Source organism: Nannobrachium achirus (assembly GCF_963921795.1).
Source record: "Nannobrachium achirus genome assembly, chromosome: 8".
Lineage (NCBI taxonomy): Eukaryota > Metazoa > Chordata > Actinopteri > Myctophiformes > Myctophidae > Nannobrachium > Nannobrachium achirus.
This window is the reverse complement of record NC_137817.1, coordinates 4,000,089-4,023,047: the sequence shown is the minus strand read 5'-3', so window position 1 is coordinate 4,023,047 and position 22,959 is coordinate 4,000,089. Positions and strand designations below refer to the sequence as shown.

The following is a 22,959-nucleotide window of genomic DNA, read 5'->3' as shown; positions in this document are numbered from 1 at the left end:
CTTTATGTGGAATTTACACAGTGAATTATTAAATTAATGACAAATTGATGATTAAATACTTGTTAGGTACAGTATTTCCTATGACCCTTTCTCTGAGTCATGTGTTGTTTTGTTTCTGTCTTCACTAGGGTGTTATGGGACCCTGGAACAACAGTCCCAAGGAGGTGCGTTTGGTCCTGGAGAAGATCAAGTAGAGTCAGGCTGTACTTGTCCCATCTCTCTCGGTCGTCCTCAGACAAGCTTCCATCGGAGTCTCCAATCTTTCCGGTTCTCCATACACCCGACCAGCTCCGAAGAGCTTTCAGCTCCCGCATCCTTCTTCAGGACGTCCACATACGTTAACCCGGAACGTCCTCGCGATCGATGTCCGCGCGTTGGTTCCCACAGGACCAGCCTGCTGGCCGGGAGCTCCCGATGTCTGTGGCTGTGGCCGGCCAGCTTCATCCTCCTAGCTGCTACCTTCTTGCTGAGCCTCGGCAGTAGCCTGTACAGGTCCTTGTTGGTAATGTGGATGTTCTGGTCCACATTCAGAACAGCTTGTAGCATTCTGGTGTAGCACCCATCCAGGGACTTCTGCAGGGTGGGTGTCAGGGTCCAGCTTTTGCAGCCATACAGGAGGACAGACTCCACAGTGGCGTGGAATAGGCTCAGCTTTATGTGTCGGGGGAGATTCGAGCACCACACTCTTGACATACCGTTCAGGGCCCTCCACGCTAGTGCCTTCCTGACCTTAACGTGACGTCCTGTTATGTGGAGTTCATCCAGGAACCCAAGTATTTGAAGTCATTGACCTCTCGCAGAGCGTTGCCATCTGATGTTGTAATCGGTGGATGGTCCATGTGGATGTTATAGGTGATTACCTCAGTCTTCTTTGCATTCAGTCTGAGGCCAACCTTAGCACATTCCACCTCCACTCTGTCCATTGTCTGTTTGAATGGTCTGAACTAATTTAATACGAGGCTGCTTTTTTAAATGATGTTTACAATGTAAACCTATGGTCACTGTAATTTGATAGTTAATTAATTAAAAGTATGCCCTCAGCTGAATTGTGTTGGAGCATTTATAGACATTTGTTGACATGTTTTAATATGCATCAATATGCATGTACATGTACCCGTATGTGTTAACAACCTGCTATGTATATCAGAAATAAAGGAGCCCATATTAAATCCATGACAATACAGGAAATGTGTTTCATTTATTGCTTAGATCAAATGTTGATGTGTGTATTATGTCTGTATCATGTGTTCTGCTTGTGTGTGTACTCCACAGTATGCATGTAAACCATCTCACATTGGAACCCATATGCTAAAATATTTATTCTTACCCCCTTTGTGTTTATCATTTGAGAGTAATGTTGGCCGTGTTACCTTTATAAGAAAATAATTGGCATGTAATAGCCAACATTGGCCTATATACTGTAACGCTATTATAGGTGATTCTTTAAATTGACAAACAAAAAGAGTTTGCCTGTGTCTCCTTGCCACACAAATACACTACACAAAGTAAATTATGCATTAACAACATCAAATAGTTTACAAATCACAGAATGGTAACTCGTGGCTACAGCAGGAAACAGATCAAGTTATTGGTGTTACATAACATGCTGTAAAGTGGCCTAAATGGTGTGTTTGGCAGATCTACAAAATGGCAGATCTACAAGCTCACCATGTGTCAAGGATTCGACTCGTCGCGAGCTTGTAGATCAGCTGTTTCCGTCGCGTGCCGCTGGCTTACTATGAAGCGTAAACCAGATTCCTAAAGCAACATAGACAGTGTAGCGGGCTAGCGGCTAGCTTATACTTTGTTCTATGACTGCTATACCCTAAAATCAAGATATTTTCTGTAACCAACACAATGAATGTGTCTATCTTGATTTTAAACTTTTTTAAATCCCCCCCTTAGGCATATTCTGTGCATAACATAGTTCCAGAAGGTGGCATACCTGTTTTCCTATTATGGTTCATAGCTTAATTTGATTCACCTGGCAATGGATTTGAATGTGTTTCCCATTCAAATCTGCTGTAGAGCCAACCGAGAAGCTATGGGAAAATGAACCAGAACAGGCAACAGCTATGTCACCTTCTAGAAACCCAGGACTAAAGACAACGTAGATTTAACACTAAACAAGGCTCTAACTCGTTCTCCTGCTATACCATCAACATGTGGAAAACCTTCCACAAGCCTTAAAGGAGAGCAAATCCCTAGCCTCCTTCAAAATTGGTATGAAAAGTCACCTTCAGACAGCTGCTACCTGTGACTTGTAAATAGACTAAGCCCCCATGCCCCCCCCCCCCTTTTCTTTTTTCTGCCTTTGTATTTGATATTATGCTTTTGAAACTGATATTATCCTAGATAAAGTACTTTGTTCTATCCGTCTGTCTTTCAATGTTATATGAGATACTTAAAGTGTGGTTCCTGTGGAAATAAGCCTCTGCTTTCTAGGATCTCCTTTTAGTTGACCTTGTACCAGTGATTTGATTTTTTTCTGTCATGAAACTGTACTTTTGTCTATTGCAAACTTCTAATACATTCTTCAATCAATCAATCAAGTTATGCACAGAGGTATTGTGTGGACATGCCACATGAACCCACCAGAGGGCACTGTTAACTAATAATACTGAGCTTGTTAGAGGGGAAAAGGAGGGGGCCACAGACCCCTGGGAGGGACTCTAAAAATAATGAAGGCCCCTCCACCTTGGGCCCTAGTAACTCAGTCCCCCCCTTGTGACGCACCTGCTTATCAGGAGCAATTAGGGGTTCATAAGGGCAGAGTTTCTCAACCACTGTGCCTGGGGACCTTTGGTGTGCCCCTGAGAAGGGTCAAGTGTGCCCCTTGAAACTGCTTGAAAGCCAGTATTGTATTTATCATTTTAGAGAAAACAGCCGATCTACAAGCACACAACGCCTTGCGGTGCTTGTAGATTTGCTGTTTTCACTACTGTTGTGCGACGGCCTTGTATGATGAAGCAGGGCTTTACTTTGCGAATAAACGTACACATTTGAAACTTGGAGGTACAAGGTTTCTGCCCGACAGTGACGACATTTACACGCCCGTATTATGTTGGTGTGCCCATTGATTCTTGGGACATGAAAAGTGTGCCCATACAGAAAAAAGGTTGAGAAACACTGCTCTAGTAAACTAAGCAGGTTGTGTGGTTAAAATACATACTGTATTATTATGGTTTAGAAATTGCCTCTGTATTGATATAATATAATTGGAAGAAATACAGTCCTCCATTAGAACAGAAATGTCACTTTGGAAACTTATATACACGATTATAGCAGAGAATGATGCCAGCAAATACTGGAAAATGTAATGCTGAGCTGGTTAATGACCTCAAGGTTACCAGAGATCAGATATAAATTGCCTGTGTCTGAAATAAAACCTGTATTAAATATAGATTATTATGCTTATGCACTCCTCACTAGTGGTAGACTAAACAGTGAATCATAACTTGATGTTTTTATCAAAGACGTTAAGCTTGGAACATCTTTTTATTCTAGTCCACCCTAGTTCTATTACAACTTGTAAGACGCCTCAGGGCGACATGCGACCTCGCCCAATTGTTGGCCATCTGGACCAGTCTCCTTATATGGAGACCCTTGCATGATAGTCAACAATGTTATGTCAAAACATGCCCATATATGGGCATTACCAGATATGAGCATTCCCACATATGTCCTTAATATTGATGACATTGGGACAGGGATCTCCATATATGGGCATAAAACGTATGTTAATTAGTAAAGCATAAGCGGATACCCTAACAGGGCATCATCTGGGAATGCCCATACTGTATATGGACATTTTATTTATTTTATCCTTTATAAATATATATCCATATATATATATATATGGACTTAATACCAGTAAGACTCCCTAATCGGGAGATAAGCGACCGTTGGTCGCTTATCTCCACAAATAGGCCAAAAGTTTGTTTTACCAATTATTACACTCTATGTGAACATTTACATCAACAAATCCCAAGTACTATGCAGAACGACCCATTTCAAGTTTTTAATGTACAACAATATTTAGAAAATAAATCTACAAGCTCACAATGCTACGCATTGTCCTCGTCCCTTATATTCCCATAGGTTATATGGAGATCTCAGTGTTTGTCAGTCCTTGTTCATGTATGCCCATATATGGACATCTCTATATCTACTGTAACAGTCCTTGTCCCTTTATGCCCATAGATGGAGATCTCTTAACTGTAAGTCCTTGTCCCTTTTATGCCCATATATGGATATTCCTGATGTCATCAGTATATGAACATATATGGGCTTTCTGATATGCCCATATATGGAGATCTCTTAACTGTAAGCCCTTGTCCCTTTTATGCCCATATATGGATATCCCTGATGTCATCCGTATATGCCCATATATGGGCTTTCTAATATGCCCATATATGGAGATCTCTGTATCTCCATATATGGGTATAAAAGGATACTTCAGGTCTGACATCAGGTTTGTTTATATTGGGTTGCTAGGTTTGACATCACAAACTCCATGGGCCATCTGACCTAGAAATCTATATTTGGGCATAGATGACTCATCGTGACCTCATCATGATTTCAATCGCTATAAAAGGACTCTCAGTGACATACACTCTCCACAGATAAAGCAGTCAACCAGCCTACCAGTCAACCCATTCTTTGATTACTTTGTACAACTAGATTAACTTTTCAATGGCATCCCCACTGGAATTGACCGAAATGTACGACAGACAATGCCGGTCTTATATAGGGGTCATTTGTGTACGGTGTGATGTCATACTGATGTCAGCAGTGTGATGTCATACTGATGCGGAGATATGAGCAGGGCAAAGGTGTGACGTGTGACGTGTGACTCAGGGACGGACGGCCGGTGGAGGTTTTGATACTAAACTGCGACCTTACGGTCGCAATTAACGTTTTCGGGGAAGTTAGGGTGTAAATCAGTGTAAAGCTGGCTCTTGGGACGGTTGGGGCCTGGGATTGATGACACCAGAAATCTCCATATATGGGCATAAAGGGATTTTGTTCTGGGAATGTCCATATATGGATAATTCCATGTTTTCAGGGAAGGTATGGTGTAAATGTCTGCTACTTAGTAAGGGGCCTCGGGTCAGTGCACAGAGTGACAGTGATGGGATATCCATATATGGGCATAAAATGGATTCTGTTTGCGGACACAACATAGTGTCTGTCTCTACCTGTCTGTGAGTATTTTCTTCAGTCGTTCAGGATCTTTAGTTCTGACCAGGTGACGGCTTTCGTCTGGCCCCGCCCCCAGGTTCTGATGGGCGTGTCTCTGCTGGCTTAGTGCCCCACTGCTGTCCGGCAGCACCTAGCACACATGCACGCACACACACAAACACAAACACGCACACACACAAACACAAACACAAACACGCACACACACACAAACACGCACACACACACACACACACACACACACACACACACACACACACACACACACACACACACACACACACACACACACACAGACAAAACATTCGACACTTGACAATTTTTCAAGATAAAAAATAGGGTCAATGTATTCAAAGTGATTTAATGCATCAACTATAATTGAGAACCACTGATGTATTAAAGGAGTAGTTCAGCCCCAAAATGACTTAATTTCTATTGATTACTCATGAAGACTTATGAGAATAACATAATATTTTATGGCATTCCTTAGACAAAAAAAAAAAAAAGATTACAATAAATTCAGTATACAGTAATACAATTTTTTTGTCTCAGGAATGCGACAAAAAGAAAAAAATATCATTGAACTCAAGTCTCCATGGTGTGAGTAATCAATAGAAAAAAAGTCATTTTGGGGGTGAACTACTCCTTTAAGGGTTGGAGAGAGTGCAGTTAGTTACCACAGAGCGCCCTCTGCTGGGAGCTGATAGGATGTTTCCCAACACATCCAGCTGGTCTGCAGTGTCTTCTAGGACTGTACACACCATGAGAACCTCCTCTACACACAACATGCTGCACACACACACACACACACACACACACACACACACACACACACACACACACACACACACACACACACACACACACACACACACACACACACACACACTGTATTGATCTTCAGGGATCTCCATATATGGGTATAAAAGTGACAGACCACATGAGACTGACACAATATGTCCATATATGGACATTTCCAGATATGGATCAGGATTTCCATATATGGGCATAAAATGGACAAGGACGGCCATACAGCAAGCACATGCATAAATAGACATCAAAGGGGTCTTGGGCCCCTGCCCCTTTACACGTCTGTAAAAAGTGCCCTCTCCAGACCATGAATGCAGTTTTTACTATGGTGAAAGAAATGCAAATGCCCCTCTTTCCATGCCATACCTGAAGGCAGCGTTCAAGAGAATTGCCTTGTCCAAACTCTCCTGAACTTGAACGCAGCATCTTATGTTGAAACAATTGCCCTCTCTGTGTGGTATCAAGCACCTAAAATATTTTCATTATTTTCACCAAAAGGCCCTTTTAGAAATCTAACATTCTCTGCACGTCCCTGCCATACAGACAGTATATGACTGACTGATTGACTGACATGAGCCGAAATTTAATGTAAATGTTACTTGCACAATGTTCATAGACAAGTGAATTTGATGTAGGCCTTGTGTGTCTGTTTGTCTTCTTTTAAGAGATTTATCACACCTGCCTTTCTACTTTACTTCTAATTCTCCTTCCAATTTATTTGCTTATTTCTTTATTTGTATCAGTACTTCAACATGTCACACCAACAACATTGAGCTGCTTCTGTATCTTATGAGTGACAAATAAACCCATCTGGATTTGTAGTAATCTGAATTAAATGCACATTCCATATAGGCTACTGCTACACCTCCACAAAACAACACATTTAAATCTCTGTTAATTATGTTGGCAATAAAAGAGAAAGAAAGAAAGAAAGAAAGAAAGAAAGAACATAATATTGCTGAAGGAGAAATGTGATATTAAATTATTGAATTATTATTACTCACGTTTTGTGTGGAACAAGCGTTTGTCTGTTTATTATAAAGAGAATAAACCATAAAGTCTACTTGCTGACAAAATGCACATAAACTTCCCTACTACTGTTTACAGTGGTCACCATGGTAACTAAAGCAAGCCTCGCTCTGGAGTGGCTGTACTTCGTAGTATGATGGTGTCGCGTGCAGATCTACAAGCCCAGGATACGCTGCGGTGCTGCCATAGGGGTGCTGCCTATTATAGCTCTATGGGTGCTGCACGGTGTGGGCTTTTAGATCTGCTCTTTTTGGCACGCCACGCGGACCCCGTGATTGGCTATTCAGTCGCCAGAAAACACTGACTAACCATGTTATTATCGATTAGGTTTTAATTAAACTCAAGTTTTACCCAAAAGAGTTGATTAAATGAACGTAGATCAATATTCTCTAAAGCAGCTTTACATCATACATGTCTGTTTTCGCCACTAAAACGAATATTATAACTATCTGTAAACAACCGTTATATTTTCATTAACCAGTATATTTCATTCAAATAAAAAATATATACAAAACACACGTTTTCACAGTTTTTTTTTTAAATTTAATTTAAAGTTTTATTTTCTATCAGGCATCTCGTCGGCCACCCCCCAGGTCAACAATAATTTCCCAGCATCCCTCGCGCACTTCCTTCTTTTCCTCCATTTTTCGCTCTCAGTGCAGGTAGGAGATTAAAAACACACAGTTTAAATGTCACTTTTAACGCTTTTATACCTCATTAATGTGATCCATTCTCATCCCCGCTGCTCTGATCACATCTTAACTATGAAATACATCAGGTTTTATGGATGGATGGGTTAGGATGGAGGAGATATGAGCTGGATGGATGGAGCTAACACCGCTGACTGAATCACACCGCACAGCGTTTCTCTCATGCGCCTCAGACTGTTACTATAATAATAATATATCATATATACATTATAATTACTGTAACAACATGACCAACTCACTATGTTAAAGTTACTGTGTAAACTGTCTTCACATTGTTGCCAACAATGTCAAATAACTGTTACCGGCTAACGTGAACTAACTGAGTAGCATTATGGATAGCCAATGTTTATACCTGACTGCTTCTCAAACCTTCATGTCAAGGACCCCCAAATTGACACTTGTTAGCCCGCGGACCCCTTTTTGATAAGATTTGCCACGGACAGTATAAGAGGAGATTTGTGCGGCTCTAGCAGTGATCCCCAACAACCATTTAATTTTAAGGACCCCCGGTTTGACATGCATTTTAGGCTGCGGACCCCCATGTAATGACATGACAATGTCTATCTTGATACCCCAATTTACGTTTTAAAATCAGTGTTAATTGTACAAATGGACCCGGTCCATTTGGTTCCATTTGTACACTCTTGAGTTACAGACCCATAAAGGGTCCATTTGGTTCCTAACAATCTTTTAGCTGCCAACCCCCTTGGAACTCCCTCAAGGACCCCTGGGGGTCCCCGGACCCCACTTTTAGAACCACTGTTTTAGTGAACATCCCAGCTATCTGCTGCTGCAGCCATGATGCTAACAAACTAACCTACACCGTCTTAAATGCACATGTCAAAAGGATATAAGAGCTTCCTTCCATTGTAGTCTTTTAATTGTTAGGTATATTAATGTAATGTGGCATATGGAAACGGTACTTGGGCCTTGGCATTAAGTCATTTGTTGTTTGTGTCTTAGGTTCTCACGCCTGGAGAAGACTCAAAATGCCAGGAAGGTAAGAATTGTAATTTTTGCATCGATGCTGCATGATGGTTGTTTGGTTGATACGTTTCTTAAACTTATTTAAATGAATGTTTACTGTTTGTATGAGGTTTGGATCCTTTAGGGATTTTAACGATTCCCTCTTAGCTTGTGAGCTTGTTGATGTTTATAATATATTTGTGATGGGTGTTTGTATGTGCTCATGTTAAAGTCTATTTGACACACATTAGTTTGCATGGTTACGTTTCTCATCAGACATGTACGATTGATGTTTGAGGTGAGATGTTTGAATTGAATGGTAGGGCTGTCATGATTATGACATTTTGCATGACGATTAATTGGCACTCAAATAATTGCGATTAACGATTTAACTGTCCTTGTCGTTGACAATTACATTTCTGTTTGGCTTGTGGGCTTTGAAGTTGCACATGGCAGATATGACACATAACCTAAATATGCAAAGAAATGACTGACATATTTGACAACTAAAGAACATTGACATTGATAGTGGAAATAGCCAATCAAGCTCACATCGCGACACGTTGTGAGCTTGCAGATCTGCTATTTCCACTATTTTTGAAAATGAACATTTCTCAACATGTAAACGATTATGACAAAATAATTGCGATTATGTCAAATAATTGCGATTAGACGGTTCTGTAATACTTGTGACAGGCCTATTGAACAGCGTTTCTCTCCTTTCAGACTGTGGTCCAAGGCCATCTTTGCCGGCTATAAGCGAGGTCTGAGGAACCAGCGTGAACACACAGCTCTGCTGAAGGTGGAGGGCGTCTACTCCAGAGATGAGGTAGACTTCTACCTGGGCAAACGCTGTGCCTACGTCTACAAGGCCAAGAAGTGAGTCAAACTCAATGTCTCCTTAAGTTTGAATCTGTCTGCATTTCTCTGTGGAGCGTGGTATGGTGACTTTGTCGGACAGTTTTTTTTTGGTTGAAATGCAGGGTTGTCAGCAACTGTTGGGTCATGGACCAGAATGGTTAAAATGTGACCCACCATACACGAACAAGCGGACATACTGTCTTTTCCCCACCTTGCTCTCCTATGCCTCATGTCTCAGTCTCTTCAAGCACACTATTTCACTGAATGAATTGTTTAAAGGTAGTTACATAGCAAACATTTGTCTCACACTCCTACACATGTGTGCTGCCACACTAGTGATACTTGACAGTTGACACAATTGAGTGGCAAGTTCTGGCAACAGATTTAAAACTGAATCTTTTGAGCCGGTATTTTGTGAAATAAATTATTAGGCTATTGTTAATGTATAATCTATCTTGCGTGTGTCTGGAAATATGAGGGAGGAAAAAGATCTGAAATTAAGTTATGAACTGAGTTTTTGTAACAGCTGAGTGGACACAACTTCAGCATGCTCCTATTTGGAGAATGTTTGGAGCCTTCCTGAAGTTGGTCGGTGAAGAAAATGTAAACGATTGTGAAACTCGTGAGTTTGGTTGACAACATGGTGGCCTCGTTATTATGCAGCCATGTTCACTTACATTAAAGTGTTCTTGAACATACTTTATACGATGCAGACTGCTTGAGCTTGTAACAATGGCAGAAACGTGTGAGGTGCCTGTTCGTACAATGAGAAACAAGTTGCTTGTGATTTGCCGAATATTATGAGACTTTATTAGTTGTCATCAACTGACCTGTGACGGGATGATTCAGACTGCTGCTACGTTCAGATTTTTTCTTTTCTTTCCCTCCTAGTCCTTTAACAGGAAACAGAGGAAAACAAATGACAAAATCAGCCTAGTCTCCCCAAATATTGGTGTGCGCTGCGCGTGCCATGGTCCCAAAATCACACATTAGGACATGGTCTGAAAATACATTTCAGACTTGGGATTTATTTTGGCTTTAACCCCTGTGTTGATCAGAAGTTATCTGAACATAAACGGACACGTTGAAATATCAGTGGTGACCCAGCACTCGCAAGCACTTTATTATGTGAAACAAAGAAACGTTCACACATGTAAATGGGACGTGCTTCACCAAGTAGAGCATTTATATTACTCAAATTAAAATTTGTTTACTGGATTTGTAAATTGTGACATCTTAACCCATTTAGACCTGGTGCTACCTAGACATTCTTTGGGACGCTCTCTGTGTCACATTAGTATTTGCTATAAATATAGCAACCTAATTTATTTTACATTTTTTAATACAAATTTGAATGCTTTCAGAAACCTTAGGTTAGGTTTTAGGAGACGTTTTTAGAATCGGCCTTAGGTCTAAATGGGTTAAATTAGTTATCTATGTTTTCTTGGGATTTGCTCCATGAAATCAAATTAACGTTTCTGGACTAAAAGTATATATTCTGCTTTGTTAACAGAAACACAGTGACTCCCGGCGGCAAGCCCAACAAAACCAGGGTGATCTGGGGCAAGGTGACTCGCGCCCATGGAAACAGTGGAATGGTCCGCGCCAAATTCACCAGCAACCTCCCAGCCAAGGCTATGGGACACCGGATCAGAGTGGTAATTAGAACTAACTACTGTTAACCAGTGCCACTTGCTGTTCAATGCACTTATACTGCCGTTAACTAGTACCACCGGTTGTCCAAGGCCATGGACGCTGTGTGCAACTGTAGTTCTCTTGCCATTTAAACATTTTCCATAGTCTCACAGCTTCAGTTTATTGGCTCAGCAGTAGATTTGAACCGAAAACACAGTGCACCTTCATAATTTGTTTCTGGTTCAAATCTGCTAAGAACAAGCTTGTGTGTCTTGTGATTTAGTGTGAACCAAAAAGTTGACTTTTAATCTTTTAAAACCTTTTACACTTGGAGGTCAAAGTCATGGATGTGATTTTCCTTTCTTTTCAGATGCTGTACCCTTCCCGAATCTGACCATCTATTGGTTGTGACTTTTGTTTTTGTTTTTGTGTCTTTCAGATGCTGTACCCTTCCCGAATCTGAGTGTCTGTTGGTTGTACAGAATAAATAAAAACACAAAAAACAGACTTGACCGGCTCTGTCATCATTGGGGTTTACATTTCATATGGAACAACAGTTCCATGAATGTATTCATGTATTTTCTCTTTTACACCAAAGCAGTCAACAGGTTTTATTGCTGTGTGGAGGTCAATCTAAAGATGTGATATTGTACAGACATAAATCTTCTCTTCTCTGGAGATGTGGACTGAGTGAGACAGACTGACTGCTTGATAAGGGTCCATTTGGTTTCATTTGTACGCCGAGTTAAATTAATCTAGTTTAGATTGGGGTTCTAGAAAATAAAGTCACTATCAAATGGGGGCGAATGCACCTTAAACTGGTGCTTGAAGTTGAAATTAAAGAGGATGAGAATCAATGGAAGCTTCTGAAACGTTTAGGAAATTGTCTGTTGGGTGAAAACTTCATGTCCAAAACATTTAGTTTTCAAAATTAAAACTAAAACAAATGTCATAAGTAGCAGTTCAACAGGGTTCCAAGCTTGTATTTCTACTTTGGGTTTTATGTGGCTCTGTAGTATGATCTAGTTGGACATACATTTGTGAAAGAACAACGTGGTTTTAGGAGGTTTCTGCCTGACCGCAACGAAGTCTACTGCTGTCCACTGCTCCAGCAGTCCAGTAATCTGCAGGTGCCAAGTTAAAAACTCACTAAGTGTCATTGGGATCACTGATGTGCCATCTGTCATCACAGAATTATCTCAGCAGACGTGTCATTAAGAAATTAATATTACAGCTTAAATGATGTTAGAGAGTATGTAATGTTTATACTGTTGAAAGTTACATTTTTATTGATCTATCTTTCAACATCCAAAATGCAAATCGGATCCACTCTGAATCAAGATTTAGTAATTACTTAGGCAAAATTTTAAATTCCCTTTCTGAGTGGATCAGATTTGTATTTTGGGGGATTCAAAAAAATAATAAATAGCACTGGGATTGCTAACCAGTTTATAGCTGACTGAAAAAAAAATAAAAATTAACCTCACCTGAAGGACAACTGCTTGAAAAAGCTTAAACTGATAAATGACGTTAATCATGTTTTCAATCAATGGTTTTAATCAAGGTACAATGTTCTTTTTCACAAACCTGAATAAACTATTTTCATTACATATTTTAGAACAGAGTTCTTGATACTAGTTGATGCAAGCATGAGTATTTTAAAGTGATCCCTGACTAATACGACAAATATGTCTTAATGCATTATAATTGTCCTCTATAACTACAATGTAAAATTAAAAACACCTTAAATATTTTATTTCTTCTAGAAATAGCTAATCTTTCACTCAGTAGGGGAAATGCCTGTCGCAAGTTGATGATGTCATAAATGTCATGTGTAATTTTTATGGCATGCATGTGCAAAAAAACACAAACACATTTGAAATATTGATTTGATGCTCATATTAACCATAGGAAGTATTAAGTTTGTTTTTATTTTCACATGCATGCCATAAATTCCATAGGGATAGATTACACTTGACATTTATGACATCATCAACTTGTGACGGGCATTTCCCCTATTGAGTGAAAGATTAGCTATTTCTAGAAGAAATAAAATAATTGAGGTGTTTTTAATTTTACATTGTAGTTATAGAGGACAATTATAATGTATTAAGACATATTTGTCGTATTAGTCAGGGACAGCGGCGGGACCATAGGGGGCGCGTGAGTGCTTGAGCGTACAGTTATGAGAGCCCATTGATTTTTCGCCGACTCAGTCTTTTCACAAGTTTTCCCAAACTGGCCAAACTGCATTCCTGGCACTCGGCCGATATCACACGTTGGCTTTGTTATACACAGCGTCAAAGACCGCCCCACATCCTGGCTGTATGATGTAGCTCTGTTATACTGTAGCCTACCAAGACGAAGACGCACCGTCTCTGCGACCCCTGTGCCCCACACGCTGGACCACTAAAACGGCATCGCTGCAGACTGCAGTCCATTGCTTCCAACTACATTGCACTCAGCCCGTGGCCTGCGTATGCAGTTAGACACTTTTAGCACGTTTTTTTTGCTTTGAGAATCAGGCTAAAGTTTTTCTCACGTGTGGAAATGGTCAACACACATGTGGAGGATTGTGTTGTCGGAAACAGCGCCCGCAAACGCATGGTGCAATTCTATGGAGACGACTTTGATGAAGCCAGGCTGACACTGCATTGTGACGTTTGCCTGGAGATGGCAAAGACCAGTGGACTCACACTCTTTACTTATTAAGTAAAAGTATCAATACTGCAATAGATGTACTTCAATTCAAAATGAACTTGAGTAAAAGTACGAAAGTATTGGCATCAAAATGTACCTACTTAAAGTACCAAAAGTAAAAGTACAATTTTTTGGAAAATAGCAGATCTACAAGCTCACAGTCATGATATGATGCGTTTGGAGCTTGTAGATCGGCTATTTTCAAACAACCTAGGTATAATGGCTAAAGTGGTTAATGTGTGTTTTAAAATATTATAACTTATATCCGAAAAGTAACTAGTAACTAAAGTTTTCAAATAAATGTAGTGGAGTAAAAGTACAATATTTGGATCTGAGATGTAGTGGAGTAGAAGTAAAAGTATTGGAAATTGGAAATACTCAAGTAAAGTACAAATACCTACTTAAAAAGGGGCGGGGTCAAAAACGAGCACCCAGCTCAATATTGAAACATCATCGTCCCTGGTCAGGGATCACTTTAACAAAACGTCCTTCAATTCCATGAAACATGTTAACCAGATTAAAGGTTCACCACTAGATGGCAGTGTGACGGAGGGAAAGAGTGCAGATCCCATTGTCTGGGGGGTTGACGTCTTGCTTGTTAACCTGTGTTTTAACCATATAGTTATATGGTTTTAACAGAGTTAAAACACACAATGGGAGGTTGTTGTACTTGTAACCCATATTAGTTGAGCCCACGTTCACAACTGGTAAATACAAATAAGACCTTTCCCCTCTCGCACTTCAGACTGTCTCAGCATTCTGGGGTTTTATTCTCACAAGTCGCACTAACTGTCTTTTATGTCAGAATTGAGAGTTTTCTTTAGTTTTCCCCATCCCTCACCTCACCCACATAAACGGCAAAATAAACCTCACGTGTAAGGCCTGTGTAACAAACATTCACCGGCAGAAAATGTCTTGACTCTTTACATACAGCAGGGGTCTTCAACATGGGGTCCGGCCGGGGCCCGGGACCCCTAGGGGGTCCTCAGAGTTACTCAGGGGGTCCTCCAAATCTTCCAATCCTTTTTACATGAACAACTTGAACCCTAGTACTGTGTTCTATTTGTCTGTCTTTCAATGTTATATGAGATACTTTAATGGTTTCCTGTGGAAATAAGCTTAGTCTTTTCTAGGATCTCCTTTTAGTAGACCTTGTACCAGTGAACTGTACCGTCATGAAACTACTTTTTCCTATGCAAACTTCTAATAAAGTCTTCAATCAATTCAATAGTGTCCATATTCTCATTATTCTGAGACCTGTAGCCAAAAATAGCAGATTTACAAGCTCTACTCTATTTTTGGCAAATAGCACAGAGTGCAGAGTAATTAGGTCATGATGGGTTCAAGTGGTTAAATATATGAAAACACAAATTGACATGAATCCAAAATACACTGATGATTGTGCTGTCAAACAATGAAACTATATGGAATCTATGAACAGGTTGTGGGGGTCCCTGCTTCATCTCTCTCTCAACTAAGGGGTCCTTGGCCTGAAAACGTTGAAGACCCCTGTCCTAACATAAAAATAAAGTCTGAAAACACAAATTGACATGAATCCAAAATACACTGATGATTGTGCTGTCAAACAATGCAACTACCGGTATATGGAATCTATGAACAGGTTGTGGGGGTCCCTGCTTCATCTCTCTCTCTCAACTAAGGGGTCCTTGGCCTGAATTATGTTGAAGACCCTGCTCTAGTCGTGTAAATTCACCTCCTTCAGACATTGGTGTCTCCCTGACAACGAACCAGCCAATCACAGCGCAGCCCGTGCCCCCGGAGCATGGGACGCTGTGGGTGTTTTTTCCAGTGATGCTGTGGCGGTCATGAGAGGAGCAGGTATGTTTATTATCGTTATTAACATCACGGTCATCATAATGTTCTCATCACAACATTCACACATAACTCACACTAACATCCATACATAACCCTGTTTATCAGCACGCAGTACGGCAGTAGCAGCAGTTAAGTGTGTCTCATCTTCATCACCAATCTATGTTATTTTTACTGTTAAAAAACACATTATATTCCTGCAGGTCGCTGTCTGTCTGTGTTCCTATTGTTGACAACCACAATGTTTCCATCAATGTCCCTGATCAATGTTTATGATTGAAGCATCATAAATGCTTCTGTACTGCTGGGATGGTAGCCCAACCAGCAGCCAAGAAGTACCTTTAAATACATGTGGAAACATGAGCTGATTTTTGTCTCAAATCTGTGAATCTCTTTTCCATGTTTACTCTACTAAGGTTTTATTACCGAGTGAATGCAAAACACTGAAAATATATAGCTGTCAGTCGTTTGTTTCAAAAGTTTATCCCAAGCCAACCTTTCCTATTATTCTTATGGTTTGAGATAGTTTTCTGTAAGTTGTAGTGTAAGTATGGAACACATGCTCTGTTTACTCGTTTCTTTAATAGCTGCCCATTTAGTTGTAGCCTGCATACATTGTTTTGTTTTGTGTTGCTTTGTTCCACTTTTGCTTTGGCAATGTATTTTTTTCTTTAATCATGCCAATAAATAAAGCCCCATTGAATGGAATTGATTAATTGTAGCATGACATGTTTTATTCTGTCCTGTGAATTAAAGATATAGTTTATTCAACAAGCATCTCTTTTAGAACAACTGTCATTGTTTATTATCTGCATAAACGTAATAACTACTGTATTAATACCAACACTATCTAACTATAGCAATAGAAATGGTTAAAAACTAAAACAATAATATAAGAAATAAATAAAAAATAGGCCTACTAAAAAGTGCTTGGTGAGAAACAAGAAAGTCTTAATGTCAGATTTAAGATTAGTTTAACTTTTACACACTTTATTACTAAATATGAGATTTGAAGGAGTGTTTGGGAAATTTGGTGCACAATAGGATAATATTTGACGCATTAAACAGGCTGTAAAGTTGTTTTCCATGTTTCAGAATAAAAGCTCCCGTCTCCTGATGTTGTTGGAAGATGAAAGAACATGATTTATGTAAGGACTACCTGGGGTCAGAGGTCATCCAGTGCACCGGGGTCCAGGAAGGGAGGGGCCAAGAGGTCAACTTACAACAAGTAAGTGTGAATGTGAATGTACACCTCACTTTTTTTTTAACACATTTTTATCCCACGATTTTGTAACCCATTTTTCACCCAGTGCCAATTGCCTATCTGGGCTCTGCTCTCCCTCTGCCGCACCTGGGGAGACAACGGACTGACCTCATGCTTCCTTCTATGCATGAGGAGCCCAAGTTGCTTCTTTTCACCTGACAGTGGAGATTTCCCTGGTTTGGACGTAGCGTACACCTCACTTTTTGAAGCACTTGTCCTTTGGACAAGTACATTTCCCATTCACTTGTCCGGGCGCAAAAATCACTTGTCCAGATAAAAATGAGACATTTCACACTTATAACAAAACAAACACGGCAAAAATTATACTTTGGGGAAAAAGTTCAAATAACAGTGTGGACTGTCACAGTGTCACAGATTGTTCACAGTGAGCCACTTGTCCAACGGACAAGTACATCTTTAATGGACTTGTCCGGAAGGATTTATTACTTGTCCAGGACAACAGGACAAGCCTTAATGTCAAGCCCTGCATCTTCTCTTCTCTTCTCTTCTCTTCTCTTCTCCTCTCCTCTCCTCTCTTCTCTTCTCTTCTCTTCTCTTCTCTTCTCTTCTCTTCTCTTCTCTTCTCTTCTCTTCTCCTCTCCTCTCCTCTCCTCTCCCCTCCCCTCCCCTCCCCTCCCCTCCCCTCCTCCTCCTCTCCTCTCCTCTCCTCTCCTCTCCTCTCCCCTCCCCTCCCCTCCTCTCCTCTCCTCTCCTCTCCTCTCCTCTCCTCTCTTCTCCTCCTCTCCTCTCCTCTCCTCTCCTCTCCTCTCCTCTCCTCTCCTCTCCTCTCTTCTCTTCTCTTCTCTTCTCTTCTCTTCTCCTCCCCTCCCCTCCCCTCCCCTCCCCTCCCCTCTCCTCTCCTCTCCTCTCCTCTCCTCTCCTCTCCTCTCCTCTCTTCTCTTCTCTTCTCCTCCCCTCCCCTCCCCTCCCCTCCTCTCCTCTCCTCTCCTCTCCTCTCCTCTCCTCTCCTCTCCTCTCCTCTCCTCTCCTCTCCATCCGTGGATGCTGCAGTTGTTTACATAACTTGGCCCCTCCCCCTTCCACTGACTGTCTGATGAAGCAGCCAATTGAGCGATCCATGCGTTGCTGGATGTGGGAGAAGGAGGGGCAGCGGGCAGCGGGTGATTGGCTGCAAGGCAGTGTGTGAATGAAGTGTGTGTGTGTGTGTGTGTGTGTGTGTGTGTGTGTGTGTGTGTGTGTGTGTGTGTGTGTGTGTGTGTGTGTGTGTGTGTGTGTGTGTGTGTGTGTGTGAAACGTGAGAGGGAAAACGTGAGTGAGAGGGGGGATGTTCTGCACGTGCTCAGCAGCCACTCACAAAGCTTCCCGCTGTGCGTTTTATTATGGTTGAACATTTATAAATAGAACCGTTATTTCATATGTCTTTTATTATGGTTGTACATTTATAAATAGAACCGTTATTTCATATGTGTTTTATTATGGTTGTACATCTCTAGATCAACTGTTATTTTATGTGTATTATTATGGTTTTCAGCAGTGTTCATTGTGACAGCAGATTCTGATTTAGTCCTTTAGTCTTTTGAATAGCACGCCATTTAGTTTTAGTCCTATTTAGTCATCTTTTAGTCTTAGATAACAAAATTAACACTGCTTTTCAGAGGTTGTTGAACAGAATCACATTGATTGATTGATTGATTGATTGATTGAAGAATTTATTAGCAGTTTGCAATAGACAAAAAGTACAGTTTCATGACAGCTTAAATCACCGGTACAAGGTCAACTAAAAGGAGATCCTAGAAAGCCTTACAGCTTATTTCCACAGGAACCACACTTTATGTATCTCATATAACAATGAAAGACAGACGGATAGAACATAGTACTTTATCTAGGATAACATCAATTTAAAAAGCTGGAAGAGCGTAACATCATTTGATAAAGCAGAAAGGGGGGGGGGGGGGTGTGCATGGGGGCTTAGTCTATTTACAAGTCATGAGTAGCAGCCCCTCATCATGATCATCATCATGATGATGTGTTTGAATCAGAGGCGTCTTTTTACTTAAGCCCGAAATAAAAACTGCGTTGTGACTCGTGAGCTTGTTGATCTGCTATTTTTGATAGTTTGATGGCCAGTTTTAAAGTGGTTAATGAATGTATTGTCGCAGACAAAAGTAAAATAAATCAGAGGTGGGGGAAACAAGACCTTCATTTTGAAGTCACCTGTGAGAAGTAGAGGGGCAGTTGCCATAAAATGTATATGGTGCATTTATATAGCACCTTTAGGCGCTTTCAGGGGCGCCACACCAAATTCTGGGCACTGGGTACAAGGATTCACTGCGGGCCCCCATGAATGTTAACTGTTGAAAAATAGCAGATCTACAAGCTCACAGCACGGCACTTTTGACAAATTGTGAAAATGTGTGCAAGAAACCTATGTTTCCATGTCAGTGGTGCTCAAACTCTTTCATGTCAAGGACCCCCAAAATAAAATGATATGTATTTGGCCACGGACCCCCATATCAAAATCTTTAGTTCCAGGGACCCCCCCAGAAGCAAAATTTGAGTTACAAATGTTTACTTAAAAATATATATATATTCAAAGTTTTGCACACATTTGCACGACTTTTCAAAAATAGCAGATCTGCAAGCTTGTATATCTGCTATTTTTCAATAGATAAAGTTACTAGGGCCCCTCCACCTTGGGCCCTAGTAACTCAGTCCCCCCCCCCCCCCCCCCTTGTGACGCCCCTGGGCGCTTTACAATGATTGTGCTTACATTCACACACACATTCATACACCGATGGCGGAGGAAACCATGCAAGGCACCAACCTGCTCATCGAGAGCAATTAGACTCAAGGATACTTGGACAGTAGCTCTGGGGGAGCCTGGGATCGAACTGGGAAGTGCATGGGAACCTTTCCGGTTGCCAAGGGGCCGCTCGCTCTACCCCAGAGCCATTGCCATCCCTCGGTTTGAATTGTAATATCTGAATTAAAGCCTTGAGCGCTCATCGTACTCAACGCTGTGCCCTGTTCACTGCCCGTAGGCAGGTCCACAGGGCTCTGCTGCAACTCCTCCTTCTCTGATTGAGTAAGAGAAGATGCTTTCTCGCCTTCGCCTCAACCCTGTTTCCATATGGTATCTTGTATATCGCCGTTGTCGGGTTAAAACCTTGTATGTCCATAACCGTTTGTTTTGCATTTATCATGTTTAAAGTGATAATGGTTGAAACAGCCGATCTGCGAGGCGTTGTGTGCTTGTAGATCTGCTGTTTTCACTAGTTTTGTGCGACGGCCTTGTATGTTGAAGCAGGGCTTTGCTTTACAAAAAAACATACAAATTTGAAATTTGGAGATACGTTTCTGCCCGACAGTGACGACACGGTCTTTATTCAACGGTTAGGTCACAGTCACCCTCTTCAACATTTGCGACATTTGTGGAATCCTAGTCTCTCAAGAACAGACTCTTATCTAATGCTGCAGGACCCTGTTTCTCCCTTTTATTTAACGAAGGTTAGCCAGACTGGTGGAATCTAGAGCTGACCTCGATTAGTCAATTAGTCTTTTTCTTTTTTTCTTTTTTTTGCACAATCCAACTGAGAGATTGGCCTAATTAGTTTGGGAAAAATAGGGTATATATATGACACGATTTATATCCTATTAATCTAATACACACTTTTCACGTAAAGGTGCTTAATTTCTGTGCCACAACACAACAGTAGGCCTATAGATGCTTTCTTGTTTAGAACCTAGCCTAGTATCTACATCACACTAGTGATGGCCAATGACCTGGCTTTGATGCTATTTAACAGTGCAATCTAATCTGAACTTCTTAAATCTTGTCCCTGGGAAAAAACGAAGAAGAAAAAAACACATAATAAAAAGCTAAAAATATTACTGAAGCAATGTTTTAAAAGGAAGCTATGTATTGGGATGAGGTGTGTTGGACAATAGAACTGTTTATTCACTATACTGTGTGCGTGCGTGTGTTTGTTTCAGGGTGCACCATCAGAGGAGGGATCTGTTGACAAGGAGACAGACACATCTACTGACAACAAGTAAGACAGACAGACAGACAGACAGACAGACAGACAGACAGACAGACAGACAGACAGACAGACAGACAGACAGACTAGACCAAGGGTCTTCAACAGGGGGTCCGGGACCCCTAGGGGGTCCTCAGAGTCGCTACAGGGGGTCCTCCAAATCTTTGTGTGATAGAAACTTCTTTCTCCTTTTTTATTTTAACCACTTGAATGCTAGTGTCATATTCTGAGAACTTTAGCCAAAAATAGCAGATCTACAAGCTCACAACGCCTCGCGCTTCGAGGCGTTGTGAGCTTGTAGATCGGCTATTTTCAGCAAAGATGTTTGGTGTTGGAGGAAAAGAGCAGACTAAGTGCATAGTGAAATGTCAAGTTAAGTATTGACGGTTCAAGTGGTTAAATATCTGAAAACACAAATTGACATGAATCCAAAATACACTGATGATTGTGCTGTCAAACAATGAAACTATATGGACTCTATGAACAGGTTGTGGGGGTCCCTGCTTCATCTCTTTCTCAACAAAGGGGTCCTTGGCCTGAAAACGTTGAAGACCCCAGGACTAGACAGACGTGATCTGAAACAACCCCTAGCGCTCAGATCAGCTACCACAGGGAAGCTGTCTGAACCAACACACCTTCTGGTTGGCAAACTGTTGAATAAACAGTTATCTGAAAACTCACCTCTTCAGACTCCACCGTAGCCCGTAGCACTGGACCTGGTTATGACCACCACGTAGACTCATCCTGACTTAGCATCATGCTAGGTTCTTGGTTTACTCCAGGGGTCTTCAACGTTTTCAGACCAAGGACCCCTTAGCTGAGAGGGAGATGAAGCAGGGACCCCATGTGTGATGCAGGTTTACATCGATTTCATGGACTTGTTTGACAGCACTGTCATCAGTCTATGTTGGATTTGTGTTTTTAGTAAACTTGACCTTTCACTCTGTACTTGGTCTGCTCTTTTTTACCTCTACACCAAACCTATTTCCCGAAAATAGACGATCTACAAGCTCTCAACGCCTCGCAGTTTAAGGCGTTGAGAGCTTGTAGATCTGCTATCTTTGGCTTAAGAGCGTCAGTTAATTGCCTAAATTCTAAATTTGTAAGAATTATCAGAATACCCAATACTAATCCTCTCCTCTCCTCTCCTCTCCTCTCCTCTCCTCTCTTCTGCTCTCCTCTCCTCTCCTCTCCTCTCCTCTCCTCTCCTCTCCTCTCCTCTCCTCTCCTCTCCTCTCAGACATGTGCATCCCGTTGACAGCGCAGGTCTGCTGTCGTTCATGACATTTAATTGGCTGACACCGTTGGCCATCCATGCCTACCGTAAAGGACAGCTCCTATTGGACAATGTGTGGCCCGTGTCACCATTGGAGAGCTGCCGAGCCAACCAGGGACAGGTCAGTGGAGACGTGTCCATGAGCAAGAAACTGAACCCTCAACTTGGTATTCATAGTTTCATTCAGTGGTTCTCAACCTTTTCAGGCCGCGACCCCAAAATATATAAACTCAGCACGAAAAGAAAGGAAACTTGACTTGTGTGTGTGCATTATATCTCCCCTTTAATAATACCAAATTGTATTGTTTTATATCATTTTTATCGTTTATTCGTCGCCTTTACAACGAGGTACAACTTGTAAGCATCGGGCATTCGAGTCATGAGCTTCACAGCCAAACGTGTGGGTAGCGCTGACCAAGATTTTGCCAAAATGGCTTGCAATACTTTTCTGCTGGCATTTACTCTCGTTTTGGGCTTCCCTGACACTGAGCTTAAAATTACCAAAGTGTAAAAATGGCCAATATGTGTTATTTTTTCTTTTCCTTATTACTGTGGGAGAGTGCAATCATTCAATGCCCCAAGCAACAAAGGTGAACACCAAAATAACAATATTGAAGGCCATTTTTTGACCATTTTTGGAGGGTCGCTACTAGCTACACACATAAAAATTAT

The 22,959-nt window shown here is 41.2% G+C and overlaps 2 protein-coding genes across 3 annotated transcripts in view; both read left to right on the top strand.

Annotated features, from left to right (window-relative positions):
* Nucleotides 1-7,667: 7,667 nt before the first annotated feature.
* rpl35a (ribosomal protein L35a) lies at nt 7,668-11,685 on the top strand. 2 transcript variants are annotated; one of them, XM_080731686.1, is made up of 5 exons: nt 7,668-7,703; nt 8,715-8,751; nt 9,444-9,596; nt 11,092-11,236; nt 11,653-11,685. In XM_080731686.1, exons 2-5 carry the CDS (start codon nt 8,741-8,743, stop codon nt 11,674-11,676), a joined length of 333 nt encoding a protein of 110 aa, XP_080587812.1. In that variant the 5' UTR covers nt 7,668-7,703; nt 8,715-8,740; the 3' UTR covers nt 11,677-11,685. The 2 variants fall into 2 exon arrangements, with proteins under 2 accessions (XP_080587812.1, XP_080587811.1); XM_080731685.1 differs by having other exon boundaries at nt 11,584-11,685.
* Nucleotides 11,686-16,875: 5,190 nt separating this feature from the next.
* Nucleotides 16,876-22,959, top strand: part of abcc5 (ATP-binding cassette, sub-family C (CFTR/MRP), member 5) — a gene marked incomplete at both ends in the record, with an annotated part of 61,533 nt that continues 55,449 nt past the window's right edge. Inside the window, 4 exon segments of the mRNA XM_080731145.1 lie at nt 16,876-16,974; nt 20,965-21,023; nt 22,252-22,375; nt 22,377-22,408. Of these exon segments, the coding sequence (XP_080587271.1) occupies nt 16,876-16,974; nt 20,965-21,023; nt 22,252-22,375; nt 22,377-22,408 (314 nt within the window).

What these genes read in the sequence shown, in the direction of transcription:
- rpl35a (XM_080731686.1), top strand. An exon ending in TACGTCTACAAGGCCAAGAA is followed by an intron (nt 9,597 to 11,091) that starts GTGAGTCAAACT and finishes CTTTGTTAACAG; the next exon opens with AAACACAGTGACTCCCGGCG. An exon ending in TGGGACACCGGATCAGAGTG is followed by an intron (nt 11,237 to 11,652) that starts GTAATTAGAACT and finishes TGTGTCTTTCAG; the next exon opens with ATGCTGTACCCTTCCCGAAT.